Here is a 14971-nt window from a genome sequence, read left to right on the forward strand (position 1 = left end):
CTTTTTGTATAGAATTATGCTTTTAAGATGCAGATTTTCCACAAGATGCACACTTATACCTTTAATTTGCTTCCGTAACTTTGTAAGCTCTGTCATCCATTTTAATACCTTCGGATTGGCTGCAATGTCACTGTAGGAGGGCTACAAAGTTATGGAGAAGGATCACTGACATTTGTAATACACAAAAGTTACATTAATTTACTCCTCATAGTATTTTATGGTTCCTGTAACATAAATTTCATTCAATTCTCACTCACTTCACTTTAATCTGTTATCAAGCTTTTCCTGGTCAGACAGCTTGGAAGGAGCCTGGTTTGAAGGTAGTGTTTCATTTCTAGGCATTAGACTTCTGACATACAGGTTCTAATCATTAGAAGTACACAATTTCTTCATTCCCTCCCTCCCCTTTTGTTACTTGTGGTTTATATCAGAGCAGAACTTTGATCTGTTAATGTAAAGAATTTAGTTTAAAAATTCTAAAATGTTGTTTGCACATGAAAACATAAAAACAAGAACACTGCCCCTGCAATCCAGACCTGAGGACCTGCTGGCTCGCAGGGGTGTAGGACCACTACTGCTTCTCTAGGATCTCGGGTATGTTCTGAGCAGAGAGCTGGAGCACCTGTTCTAAGACCCTCCTCTCTCGGCTGTAGTATGAATTTAAACTTGTTATAGGCCACATGACAAACTTACCTTGCTATTTCTTTCCCTTTCAAATTGCTCCTCAAATTGTCTGATTTTTTTCTGAAGTTTCTTGACCAACTGATATGGTGTTCTGTCTTCTCTCTTTTCATCTTTTGAACTAAAGGATGACCTTCGAATTCTGAATTAAAACAACAGGCCAACATGGTGTGTTAAATTTTCAAGTGTAATTTTATTGTAATTTTTATTGTAATTTTCAATAATTAATGGTATTACTTATTGTCCTGATGTGTTGCTATTACTAGTAAGGACATCATAAAAGTGAAGGAAGGGCCAGCGCCTAGATGCAGCAGTTTTCCCTCCGGTCTTCATATAAACACTGTGGCATGAGCATGTAATACCGTAATGAAAATAGTAATTTTAAGTGAAATTAAACTCCTAATACTAAAGGACAGTCAATAAACAAGTTAGCTATCACATATGGTAACAAAATGCGTCTCAAGAGGAGATGAATTAGCAGTTAAGAGCACTGGCAACTCTTCCAAGAGATCCCAGGTTCGGTTCCTGGCACCTTCTCAGTAGCTTATGATCATCTGTAATTCCAATCTTGGGGGACCTGACTCTTCTGGCCTCTGTGGGCACTGCACTTACACACACAAACCCACACGCAGAAAAACATATATACACATAATTAAAATTAGGATGGGGGATGTATTTAAATGACCAAGATTTTTTACTGATATTCCCTAATGGTCAGTTTAGGCAACTTGACCCAGCCTGTCAGAAGGCTGCCTAAACTGACCATCAGGGAATTATAATAGTAATGACAACATCAACAACAACAATAAACAATACTGGGAACCCTGTCAAAAGGTTTGTATTGTTTATTATTATTGCTGATGTTATCATTACTATTATTTTATATGTATGGGTGCTTTGCCTGTATATCACTGTGTGTTCAGTGTTCTTCGAAGCCAGAAGAGAGCATCAGATCCCCAGGAACTGGAGTTATGGACGGTTGTGAACCACTATGTGGGTGTGGAGAACTGAGCCTGGGTCCTCTGCAAGAGCAGCCAGTACTCAACCATTGAACCATGTCCCAACCCCAAAGAACTGTAGTTAAGAATGCTAGCTGGAAGGAAGGAAGTGGTGTGTTGCATACACATTCCTCAAAGAGTTTAAAACCTGTGTTTACATTCAATGCTGAGAATAAAAACCCTCCAAAAAGGACTCACAGGGATAGGAAGCCACACAAACCATGCAGCTCCCAGTGAAGCCTTCAAACCCTATCTTGCATGTCTGAGCTTCACCAGTGCTAACTGTTCAGTCTCTCATTCCAGACAGCGCTCTCCTCCTTTCTTCTTCCCTTCCCTCTCTCCCTCCCCCTCCACTCTCTTTCAAGCACTCAGGAGGCAGAGGCAGGCATATTTCTGAGTTCAAGGCCAGCCTAGTCTACAAAGCAAGTTCTAGGACAGCCAAGGCTGTTACACAGAGAAACCCTGTCTCAAAAAAAATTATTTTTAATTATGTGTGTATGTCTGTCTGTGTCTGTATGTGAGCAAGCTGATGCATGTCAGACAAAGGCGACAGATTCTCCTGAAGCCTGAGTAACAGGTAGTTGTAAGTTGCCTGGCACGGGTGCTGGAATCCAGCTTTGGTCCTTTGGCAGAGCAGTGCATGCGCTCTACACAAAGGCTCTTTAAAAGCAAATGAAAAAAGGGCCCTGTTGTGCTACAATACAATCACTTCCTATTTAGTATCACTTATAATGATGCTTGCTTGTTGCATTTTTTCCTACAGAAAATATTCGAAGCTGTATCCTACTATTAGAGCATTTGGAAGTATATGCTATGTTAGCTGCTTAAATTTTTATTTTACTCTTGTATATGGCGGGGAGGGGGTATGTACAAGAATTCAGGTGCCTTCAGCAGCCAGAAGGACCAGACCTTCCTGGAGATGGGAGTTACATGTGGTTGTGAGCCACCTGAGTGTTGAAAATGGAACTTGGGTCCTCTGCAAGGGCAGTATGCTTCTAAGTTACTAAGTCATCTTTTCAGCCCAATATGGACAAGTGCGTGCAGTGCCCATGAGGCCCCCTGAAGCTGGAGTTACCCATAGCTGTAAGCTGCATAGTGTGGGTGCTCTTAATACCTGATCCTCTAATCACCCCCATCTCAATGTTGGCTTTTAAAATGATAAAACAAAGTCCATGTAAATCAGAATATTAAGTCCTGGGATGTAGTTCAGTCAGTACAGTGCACATATATAGGAGTCTTGTGTTTGGTCCTTAACACCATAGAAACCAGGCACAGTATGCATCTCGGTAGTCTGGAGCTACTTGGGCTAAACAAAATCCTGTTTATAAATAAACAAATAATAATCACAAACACAGTGATATGAAGGCATAACAGAAACAGGTCAGAACTTCATAATTTCTGAGTTGTTTTTATTGACCAGAGTACTTGTCTGCAGTCATTTTAAATGTGAAAAATATCTTCAAGCACTTATAAAACTTGAATTTTATTTTTAGAAAGTTAACCTAAAAGTATCTTGCCATGCTGCTGGGCTATTGGGCTGCTGCCTCAGCAGTTTTCCAATATGGCAGAAAAGGTTTGCTTGCAGGCATTGCTGTTTTTAGTGTCTGCCCCAGTTCTTTACAGCATTCCCTGGTATGTACCCAGGCCAGCCAGCTGGGGGAGCTTCCACCTCAGAACGCAGGCATACCCAGAAGCAAGGAGGGTGATGAGCCTTTCTACCTACGAGATATACACAATAGCTTCCAAAATCTGCTGAGACAACTTGCTCCCATCCCGAGAAACTCCTCCTTGCCCTAAGGAGAAGGTTGTTTGTGTTAAGAACTAGGTAATACTCCCTGCTCACTGTCGAGTCCAGTTGGGAGAAAGGAGTATTAAATCTCAGACCTATGTGACCAGTCCGTTTCTAAAGATGCAGCAGCAACCCTAAAGCACACCTCCCTTGATCTGGAGGCGTTCTTTGGAAGAGGTATAATAGTCATATTAGTGTCTGTACCTTCATGAACACCAGCAATGCCTATCTTTTCTGACCATCAAAAAAGTTGCCTAGAACGGCAAGACAATCAAGAGATAAATGAGTTTGCTGTGCAGGACTAATGACCTGTGTTTGACACCTGGAACCCACGTAAGGAGGAGAGCAGACTGACTACAAAGCTGTCCCCTCACTTCCACATGCACCATATGGCACGAGAGAGCCCCATCCCCAGCACATCACACACAGCAACGGGAATAATAATACATTTTAAACTTATCTGAATAAAAGTAATCAGAGTTTTCATTTTCAACAGCAAAATTAATTTGTCAAACATGAATGACAAGCTGCAACTCAAGGACACCTGCTAAAAAAACCTGTTCTTTCCACTATTATTTCATGAAGTGCTGTGTTTGAGTTCTTAACAAAGTCTGGCTCTTGACCCTGTTCCAACTCCATAAACTGAAAAAGCACTATAGCTTCAATCTGGAAGACAGACATTGCTGTCTTGGAACTGATGAACCAATATTCCCTCTTATGTGAATTTTCTTTATGCTTCTGCCACAGCTTGAACATTTCTGAGATTTTGCTGTTGTTTTCTTTTCTTGCATTTTCTTTTTGAACTCTCTCTCTCTCTCTCTCTCTCCTCTCTCTCTCTCCTCTCTCTCTCTCTCACACACACACACACACACACACACACACACACAGAGTACGGAGGTCAGAGACTGACTAGGCAGCAGGCACCCTGGCCCACTCAGTGGCACGTGGGAATAAGGTGCATTCTATGACGCTGCAAGAGGATGCCAGCACCACTATCTCCCTTCTACTTCCACGACAGTTAAGGAATCCAATTAAAATTAAGTTTCAATTAGAATAATGGGAACTAGTCAGCTTCTCCCCTTCAGTCTTGTATTCCAATTATGAATAAATAAATGAATGAATGAGGACCGAACCATGAAGAAGTGCCTACAGTCTAACAGTTAACCCCAAGTACTACATAAACCTCAATAAATTCAAAATGCAACAACCAGGGAATTACAAAACATGAGGCTCCAGAAATAGGGACAGCAGCTTTAAACTACAGGCCTAGCAGTACCTGTGTACAGAATAAGAACTGCCTCTCAAATATGTGACATCACGTACCTAGTGAAGGAAAGGGCCTTGGACGAGAAATCCAGTGTTTCTGGATCATGGAGGAAACGCTGGCTTTGTCCAAAATCTAAACTGCGATGTGATAACACTGGAGGGCAGTCCTCTCCCAGGGGATGGTGAGTCATCCTTGCAGCCTGTGGAGACAGCTGAGCTTCTCCAGACTCTGAGTCCTCCTGCCAAGACTTAAATGCAGGGAACGGCTCTGTGAGACAAACACAAGGACAGAGCTATGAGTGTCCTGAGTCTGTAACATTTCCAGTGGGTCATCTTATGTATTTGTTTATTAATATATGCACACATATATATCTATATGCTGGAAAACATCAACGCAAGAAACACTATAGCATATTCATAATGCTTGCTGGGGTTTAGAAATATCCAAGCTTCATTCCTGATATCCTCTCATTAAGAGATTCACCTTAAATGCCTGAACCCAGTAACAAATAAAGAAAGCACATTATTAAGTTTCTTAAATTTAATTCTAAAGATGGTATTAAATATAATCCTAACCCAATAGTCTAAAGCTGTTACACAGAAAAACACTTTTTCAATACAAGTCTTAGAAACAATGAACACTCAACACTCACTGGGTGTATGAACTCTCTCACTAGCAGATGGTATGGCTGCCTATGTTAAAATATGAAAGTTTTCCCCACACTACACAGAACTAAGAAATGGAAGCTAACACTATAAGAATTCTAATATTAGGAGTGAGGAGCCAACTTACCCTGTTCACAATATGTTAATAAAAACATGAAAAAATGTTAACAGTTGACATTAAAAGTGATAGTTACTTTCTGTTATGAGGTTCCCATAAATAGGATACACACACACTTTAATCCCCGCAACAGTATTTAAGTGAGCATAAAACAGCACTGGTCCATCCTGTATACTCTCACTGAAGCCATGTTAATACAGCCTATGCCTCTGCTCACAATCACCATCTACAAATACATGCCACATACAACACTAACGTTACACATCCCTGGAGTGTGGGAAAGGAAGGGCTGCTTAGCTATACATTAGACTTTTAAATTTTAAATCTTGATGATACTGCTATTGTAAAATGCAAAACCTAATGGAACAATGAGTTAACATATCAAAATTTTAAGTTTTCCTTTTGACAATAATCAAGATAACCACTTCAGCGATATCGTTTAATGTTATGTATCAGCCATTTAAAACATTATCTTTTAACAGTTTTTAGAAAATAGCTTGCTTTTGAAACCTAGATCAGTTTGGTGACTAAAAGTTGGGTAACATGTATGTGATCCCACAACAAACTCAGCAATACAGTGATTTCAAAGCAACCCTTGTACCTGTGTCCCAGCAAATGCTCTAATAACAAAGATTTTGAGAAATTGCCACTTTTTAAGAAAAAAAATTAACAAAAACATTTTTTTCTGAGCTTTTAACACAAGTTTTCCCAAGATTTGGGGACAACAGGAGAAGGGCTAATGAAAAGACAGACAAAGTGACCCACAAAAAGGAAAAAAACTAAACTACGGTGAACCATACTTACCCTCCCCATCTCTCTGCAGATGCATTGTTTTGAAATCAATGAGGGGGAAAGTGATAAGGCATGATGCTAATAAAATGGAAAAAATGGCAAAAAACACTACAGTGAACACACAGCACAGGCAGAACAAACCATACACATAACACAAAGCCAAGGATACCAAAACATTTCCCTAAGACCAGTTAGGCATTCTGCTCAAAAACATTGTGCAAAGAAATTACTAACCAAACTTTAGCAAATATACATTTATATTTTATCAAGTAAGGCAAACCCAAAAATGACTGTTATTAAATCTCAGAAAAAGGATGAAGAACCGAGCCATCTTAGCCAGGACCCTTTGAAACCTTTTAGTAAGACTGACAGAAAGAAAACACTCTCTTAAAAGGCTGAGGATGCTGGACAGTGGTTGCGCATGCCTTTAATCCCAGTACTCGGGAGGCAGAGGCAGGTGAATCTCTGGGAGTGTGAGGCCAACCTGGTCTACAGAGCGAATGCCAGAACAGGCTCCAAAGGTACAGGGAAACCCTGTCTTGAACCCCACTCCCACCCCCAAAAAAATAAATAAATAAAAGGCTGAGGGTATCATTAAGTGATGGAGTGCTTTTTGGCATCTTCCTGGCTCTAGGTTCTATCCCCAGGACCAAAAAGGGAAAAGTAACAAAAATCTCCCTTTGTTATGCGTCATGCTCCTTAAGAGACTTAGTACTGAGGGAAAGATGATGTCCACCATTAAGACTTTTTGAACAGCTACCACAAAGCCACACTGGTTGTGATAGACATGTGCAACCCGCTTGCTGACTATGCTCTGCTAACTACCCTGTGAGAAAAAACAAAACCCCACTTACTAGGGACTAAAGAGAAGGGCCACAGTTTGTCGAGTCATCCCCATTTCACTACCAGACTCACAGCAAACAAGCAAAATATGTCTACAGATTTCAAAGTACACAAAGCTAAAAAAAATTAAGTTTTTTTTTAATATTCCAACACCTAATTGCAGAAAATCAATATTGGCAGTTGTGGCAAGGTTAGAACAACATGACTAATGACAACCATGCTCTCCCAGGGTTAGAAGTTCACTCATCTATCCACTGGCACTGAGTTTCTGAAGGTCACCAACTCCTTTCTGGAAATGGGAAAGGGATTTGCATGGATTTATCATGACGATGAGTCAGGTGGATAATGAAGCAGCCATGCAATCAACAGCGGGGCTTTTTCCTTTCATCTGACAAGTCATATCTGAATTCTGACAGAGGGAAACACCCAGTATCAGGTTCTCTTTGAGAACCTGCAGAAAGCTGGAACTAGAGACACCAGTCTCTCCAAACAATGGGAAACCTCATTCTTCCATGTTTAAGGCAGGCCAGAGCCTCCAGGCAGAGATCGTGAGTGGCTATTTATTTGCATCTCCTACTAGAAGAGACAAAAGGGCTTCATCAGTATCCTCCCCTCATGTTCAGAGACTCCTTTCCTACCATGGTTCCTAGAGGTGCTCTTTTAGCCACCAATCCTTTGCAGTAATGGACATGTGATCTTCACCACCACCAGTATGCTAACTTTTCCTAACTCAAGAGAGTGTCTTTAAAGGTTCTGAGTAAGTCAAACAGAAACCAACTAACTTCTTGATATAGTTTAAGTTAAGGCTCACAAAGAGAGACCTAGAACTGGTGGGTCGGGGAGGATAACACTAAAAATTGGCACAAAGATTTGGTAGAAAGTTTTCTAAAATGACTGGACTTGGGATTAAAAACTAAGAACAACAAAAACCTACATTAAAAACTAAGAACAACAAAAACCTACAGGCGGCAAGAGGAGCTCAGGGCATTGGCACTGCAGTTGCTGTGGTCACTGCCACTGTATGTCGACAATCTCAGGAGTCTATCCACATGATCAGAGACGGCTTACGACTCCTGAGTTGTCTGACTTTCTCTTTATTCGGGTGATTTATGACTCATAAAGATTCATGGACCTAAACTGGTTGCTTATTTTTCCCTCTTCTCCAATATTTTAAAGTGGATAAAAATACAGCAAGGGTAAAGGCATGCCCACACACACCAACAGATTCTGCACTGACACCTGCTGCACTGCTGTGCATTATTCATGAGTTCATTAGCCATCTTCAGAGTCAACTGTAGAGTCTGGTATTTTTCCCAAGGAAAAAACTAGTGTGTAAATAATTCATTTAAATTAAGTCCAATATTTGTTTACAACTTATGATTTTTCTTAATGTAAAACCTTTAGCAAAAATTCAGTGTACATTTTCTAAATTTAAAATATGATTATGCCCACCAGGCAGTCATGGTGCATGCCTTTACTACCAGCACTCGGGAGGCAGAGGCAGGTGGATCTCTGTGAGTTCAAAGCCAGCCTGGTCTACAAGAGCTAGTTCCAGGACAGGCTCCAAAGCTACAGAGAAACCCTGTCTCAAAAACAAAAACAAACAAACAAAAAAACATTATGCCCATGTTGTTTGTTAAATTTAAACTTCATTCCTTTGTACAAACTATTTATGGTCTCCCCCAAATACTTTTGTAATCTACAATACAATCTTTGCTTAGAAGTACCCTTAAAGAATTAAAAAATAAAAACATATTACTGATGATTATAAGAAAAGGTAGCTAAACACCCTGTTTAAACTCTAATACAATGAACCTTCACAGACCAAGAAATGGTATCTGATTTAATAATTAACCAAATCTATTCTAGGGTGATTTTATTTTTAATTGAGAAGTGGCTCTGAGATGATCTCATGATACAGCCCAGGCTGATCTCCCAGACGCTGGGACTATAGACATGCACCATTCCAGCGGTAGCACTCATTCTCAAAGCAAATCACATAGCTACATTCTACTCATGAAAGAACTGTCCTTCTATTATGCTTGGGGAAACAAAACAAAACCTCAAAAAGCAAAAACAAGAAACTTCTTTTGTTTTCAAGAGAAAAGAGAGCAGCATGACAAACACTGTCCAGAACTGGGCAGGATCTCATCACTGCTTTGGGTTACTTCAATTACAAATAAAGGTATCAGGAAATGAAAATGTTTAGGTAAAATTACCTTCCCACTTATCACCATCAGAAACATTCTTCAGATCTAAATGAGCGATCTGTATACATGCTGCTTCTCCTTGAACACCACCAATCTGACCGTCTGTTACTTCTGATTCCGTGTTGGCATTCAAATCATGTATCTTGCTACTAGAATCCTGCATTTTAAAATAAAGAATGCATTTCATAACCATGATGTTTCTCATAACTGGCTCAGACACAATCAGCACACAAATATCCCTACGTATTTTTCATTACTTTACTGTGCCAACAAAGCTAACTGTCCCGTTTCTACGTGTGTGTGTGGATGCTTGCTTCCACTTATGATATGCACAACATGTGTGTGCCTAGTGCCAGAAGAGGCCAGAAGATGGCATCAGATCCCCCAAGAATGGAGTAACAGATGAGTCACCATGTGTGGGTACTGAGAATCAAAGCCAGGTCCTCTGGAAGAGGAGTCAGTGTTTTGTTTCTTTTTTTAGGGTTTGTATATATTTTATGTCTATGAATGCTTTGTTGACTTATATGCCTACACACCAGAAGACAGCATCAGATTCCATTACAGATGGTTGCAAGCAACCATGTGGTTTCCGGGAATTGAATTCAGGACCTCTAGAAGAGCACAGCAGCCAGAGCAGCCATCTCTCTAGGTCCAAGCAAACTATATTCAAACATAAATTTGCATTTTATAATGTCTTACTTGAATTGTCTTAATTGAAACCAAGTTTCAATTTCAAATTTAGGAAAGTACTTTCATAATCCACAATCTTGTAACCAGATTAATTGCTGCTTAACTAAAACACACAATACTCTTTTCCCAATGCAAGAATTAGGGGCTAGACATAACTGACACATTAATCTAAGCAACATTTTTAAGAACTCTAATATAAAGATAGTTCTTACCAGAATCAAGTGTGGCAATTTATCACTGTCACATAACAAATATTCCTTCCTAAAAACACAAGTATAGTTATTAGCATCTGAAGACTAAAAAGGCAACAGCTATTACCTCATTCCTAGACACTTCTCTTCCCCAATGCAGTTAGCGTTTAAAAGTGAGGAGGACAGTGACTACTGTCCCATTCTCTGGAACCCTATATCTGAAAGTCACACAATACTGAAAAGATCCACAGATTCACTTCAGATTTGGAAAAATTAAATGATATTCTCCACCACTTCCTCCCCACATAAAACCACCACCAAAAGAAAAATCTCTATGAAAGGAAAAATTAAAAATTGCAATACAGAAACCAGTGAGAAGTGATGCATATTGGAAAAAGAATCCATAAAATAAATATTAGTTCTAACCAACAGGTTTAATTCTCTCCACGGATCTGTCCTTGAAGGCTGTCACTGTCACAGGAAGTAACTGCTTCCTGAACCCTCACCGCAAAACCTAACACCTAACATTAAAAAAAAAAAAAAGGAAAACTTCATTCACCTTTTACTTCTCCAGAAAAATGAAACCCCTTGTAAGAACCATATTTTAAGCTGTCACAAATGATCTCTACCCTCTTTGGTCAGTCAACAAAGCATCTATTATTAATAGGGTAAGCTATCAATATGCCCACAGTGGGAAATGTTCCTCAAAGAGATCTGTGCCAATTTGTTATAAATATACCTAAGTGCTACTTTTAAGTGGTCATAATAGGTGGTGAGCACTTGGAAGACAAGCCTTGATTTAAACACAAGAAGCTAATTCCTTATATAAGTATCTTATCTTTGGTGGCCTGAGAAATAAAATTAATTCTCTGACAAGCTTTCTTTGGGGGGGGGGGAATCAAGACAGGGTTTCACTGTGTAGCCCTGGCTGACCTGGAACTCACTCTGTTGACCAGGCTGGCTCAAACGCAGAGATCCGCCTGCCTGTTTCTCGAGTGCTGGGATTAAAGGTGTGCACCATCACCGCTTCAAGGCTTTCTTTTATTTAGGGTTGGAGCAAATTGTAGGATAAGTTAGATTCACTCTCAAAGACTCACTCTGAAAGACCTAATTATCTAAATCTGGAAAACGTAAGTATTAACCATGCAAAACGCAATCCACCTAACCAAAGTACTCTAGATCTACAAATTTGCTAACCTAGACATGAGCTGAAGAACAAAGAGCTTTCCAAAGAGACTGGGTCCTCACTAAATGGATTCTTATTGTTCTACCATATCCCGATGTCATCACTCTGGGGATGCCTGTTAATCTTATATCTTCAGCCCATAGCTCCAAAATTCCCTGGGCTGGAAGAGGATCAGTCCTGCCTCCTGAAAGGAAGCACAGGGAGCTCTGTAAGCAGGAAATCTGTGGACCTTCAGAGTATGAGGACACTCCAGAGACATGGCTCCAAAGAATTTACTTACCCACCAACAGCAGGTTCCTACTCACAATTAAGATACAACTATGTCCTGCAGGCAGGACTGCTGAGCCATCCTTCTGAGGGATCCCCACTTGTCCTGGGGACTCCACAGCTGTGTCACTACAGTGGCACTTAGATCACTGTTGAAACCTGACCTTGTATTGTGTCAGTGATGCAGGAGTTCACCAAGATGGCCAGCCTCCTGCCTCTGGGAACTGGGGCCCTCCTGAGGCTACCCTCATGATGTCAGCCATTTATCCCTAGAGCCATTGAATGGTAATGACAGCCACCAGGGTTTTGTAAACTTTCTGGTATTTTCCTCCATGTACAAATGTGTATGTCATGTCTCAATTTTTGTGCTTAAATAAAAATAAGATTTTCAGACAAAAAAAAAAAAAAAAAAAGATACAACATCATTAACAAAACTTTACCTGACCAATAGGCTATTAGCAAATCAGTAATGCTCTATCAGAACGCTCATTCCTGACCATTTTCAGGGTATCAAATCAGCTCTGCTAAGAATGTTAGGATCTACTTCTTGGCAGCTTGGGACAGAACGATACAAAGGGCAACTAGAGTCAAGTGACTGGAAAAGCCTCTGTCCACGGACTGAAACACTGTCCTTCCTCAAAGGGACCTTATCTGCGGGGACTCTACATTTGATGGGCCTCATTATCTCAGACATCTTATAGGGATGGGGCAAACAAGCACCAAATGGGCAAGATTATTCTCTGACACAGTAACAGGGACAAAAAAATTATCCCACACTTATTCATTGAAGCAAGTATTTTATACATTTTTGGTTGGCTGGCCACAGTTCCCAAACTATCAGTTAACTCACTGACATGTCCATTTACAATATCGATAAATTCCAATTTTTTTATAAATGAAAGTTTTGGTCATCTCTAAGGTTGTGTTATCTCTGAATAATGTATGTTCATAATTAATGGTTGTCTGCAGCTGGGAAAGCCTATTTGTGGCTCTTAATATACTCTAATCTACCGCTAAAGTAAAAAGCCTGATTTTCTTTCTAAGATTACCCAAACTGTGTGCTATAATGGATATATTCATCCAAAGTTCTCAACCAAAAACCTGTGAAAAGGTTGTTCCAATTCTCAAAACCATTTGTCAGCAACAATAAAAGGAGGCTCACCTCTCGGGACGGCCGTCTTCGCTGTCTCCGTGGTCACTACAAGGCTCTAACAGCACACCTGCAGACTAACAGAAGAATACAGCTGTCTAACAGCTCCCAGTCACAGCAGAGAAGACGGCAGAGGACAAATTAGCAACCATCCCTTCTCCACTACTGTAACAGTCTTAGGACCTGGCAGTTTCTGTACACAAAACTTAACCTCCCTCAAACCTGAACTTTTTTCCCCCTTTTTATTTTTGTTTGTTCTTGTTTTTTATTTTTTGAGACAGTGTTTCTCTATAGCTTTGGTGCCTGTCCTGGAACTCACTCTGTAGACCAGGCTGACCTCAAACTCACAGAGATCCACCTGCCTCCCGAGCGCTGGGATTAAAGATGTGCCCCACCATTACCCGACCCAAAACCTGAGCTATATTAAGTACTTGCAGGGACCTTGTTTTTCGGTCTCCTTGTAAGCAATAATCACAAGTATCTTCTTTCCTTAGAATTCTCTCCTCCAAAAATTACAGTGCTAGTTCAGTGGTAGAGCAGTTGCCTAGCAGAGCACGGGCTCTGGCTTGGGTACATTTGAAATAGCAACTTCTTTCCATACGGGGGGGGGGGGGGCCAACAGGATGGGACTTGGGCCTCAGAAGCACAGAAGAATCTACTCTTCAATGAATTTACGAATTAAAAATGATCCAAAAGAACTAGGTGTGTGGGCACATGCCTATAATCTCAACACTCAAGAATCAGAGGCAGGAAGCCTCAAAATCTTAGCTCCTCCTGCTCTACAGACCAGCCTAAGCTATGTGAAGGACCAAGTCTCCAAAGTATAATATAACTCCTTTCAATATTACAATGTGCATAAACATTTTCATATTCTTGATCAAAAATCAAGAAAAGCTTCAATTCTTAGACTCTTCTTAAATTCTTAATTTTTAAATTCGATTAGTATGTGTTTGCATGAGCACACATGCCACAGCACGTATGTAAGGTCAGAAGACAAAGTTTAGGGACTGTGTCTCTCCCTCCACTGTGGGTTATGGCGACTGAAATCGACAGGCTTGTGTGGCAAGTACTTTTATCCACTGACCATCTTGCAACCTTCTTAGATTCTTAAGAATCCATTTTGTTTGGCATGAAAAGTGCCTGACTGTGTGAAAAAACTAAATCTCCATGAGGCTGAACTGTTTCCCACTCTCTAAAAAAAAGTGGGGTCTGGGGCAACAGGTTAGCTAACAGAGTGCTTCTCTGCAAGCGTAAAAAGGCCAGGCCCAGCAGTGCGCATCTGTAATCCCAGCAATGGGAAGGCTGAGACAAGAGGATCCACTGGGCTAACCAGCCAGCAAATCTACCAAAGCGGCAAGCCTCAGGTTCAGCAAAAGACTATCTCAAAAAACAAGGCAAAGAATAATGAGGAAACATGATGTCAACCTTTGGCCTCTGTGTACATTTGCACACATGTGCATAAACTCGGACAGATGCATAGATGCAAACATAACGGAACCCATAGTCCTAACTATTCAGGGGACTAGACTAGGCCTAAGCTGGACACAAATTTAAGGTAAACTGGGCAACATACTGAGACCTTACTTCAAAGAAGAAGTGAGGGAGGGGAAAACAACCCTATTAATATTATGGGGGGGGGGGGTTGGAGAGGTGCCTCAGAGGTTAGCTCTTGCTACTATCGCAAAAAAAGAAGAAAGAAAAAAAGAAAAAATGGGGTTCAATTTCCAGCACCCATATGGTAGTTCATACAACGATAACTCCAGTTCCAGGGTATTTGTCGCCCTCTTCTGGCCTCCAAGAGCACTACATACACATCATGCATATACATACATACATGCAGGCAGACAGCATACACATAAACACCCATACACATAAAAAAATAAAATGAAAATATTATGAATAAATTTATTCTTTTTTTTTTTTTTTTTTGGTTTTTCGAGACAGGGTTTCCCTGTAGTTTCTAGAGCCTGTCCTGGAACTAGCTCTTGTAGACCAGGCTGGCCTCAAACTCAGAGATCCGCCTGCCTCTGCCTCCCGAGTCCTGGGATTAAAGGCATGCACCACCACCGCCCGGCTGAATAAATTTATTCTTAATAAATTATTTAAAACTAGTCAATTTTACTA

General features: G+C 40.5%; 1 protein-coding gene across 6 annotated transcripts in view; it reads right to left on the reverse strand.

Moving 5' to 3' along the window:
* The window catches only part of Fam13b (family with sequence similarity 13 member B), a 56206-nt gene that overhangs the window by 14448 nt on the left and 26787 nt on the right, over positions 1-14971 (reverse strand). For 4 of the 6 annotated variants that reach the window (XM_038329658.2, XM_038329656.2, XM_038329655.2 and 1 more), the window contains 7 exons: positions 12860-12924; positions 10266-10314; positions 9373-9520; positions 6323-6388; positions 4792-5002; positions 694-823; positions 60-141 (listed from right to left, as the gene is read on the reverse strand). In XM_038329658.2, the coding sequence (XP_038185586.1) occupies positions 60-141; positions 694-823; positions 4792-5002; positions 6323-6388; positions 9373-9520; positions 10266-10314; positions 12860-12924 (751 nt within the window). The remainder of the gene's footprint in view (positions 1-59; positions 142-693; positions 824-4791; positions 5003-6322; positions 6389-9372; positions 9521-10265; positions 10315-12859; positions 12925-14971) is intronic. The other 2 variants (XM_038329657.2, XM_038329654.2) reach the window with 1 other exon arrangement.

The sequence above is a fragment of the Arvicola amphibius genome, chromosome 5 (genome assembly GCF_903992535.2).
Source record: "Arvicola amphibius chromosome 5, mArvAmp1.2, whole genome shotgun sequence".
Lineage (NCBI taxonomy): Eukaryota > Metazoa > Chordata > Mammalia > Rodentia > Cricetidae > Arvicola > Arvicola amphibius.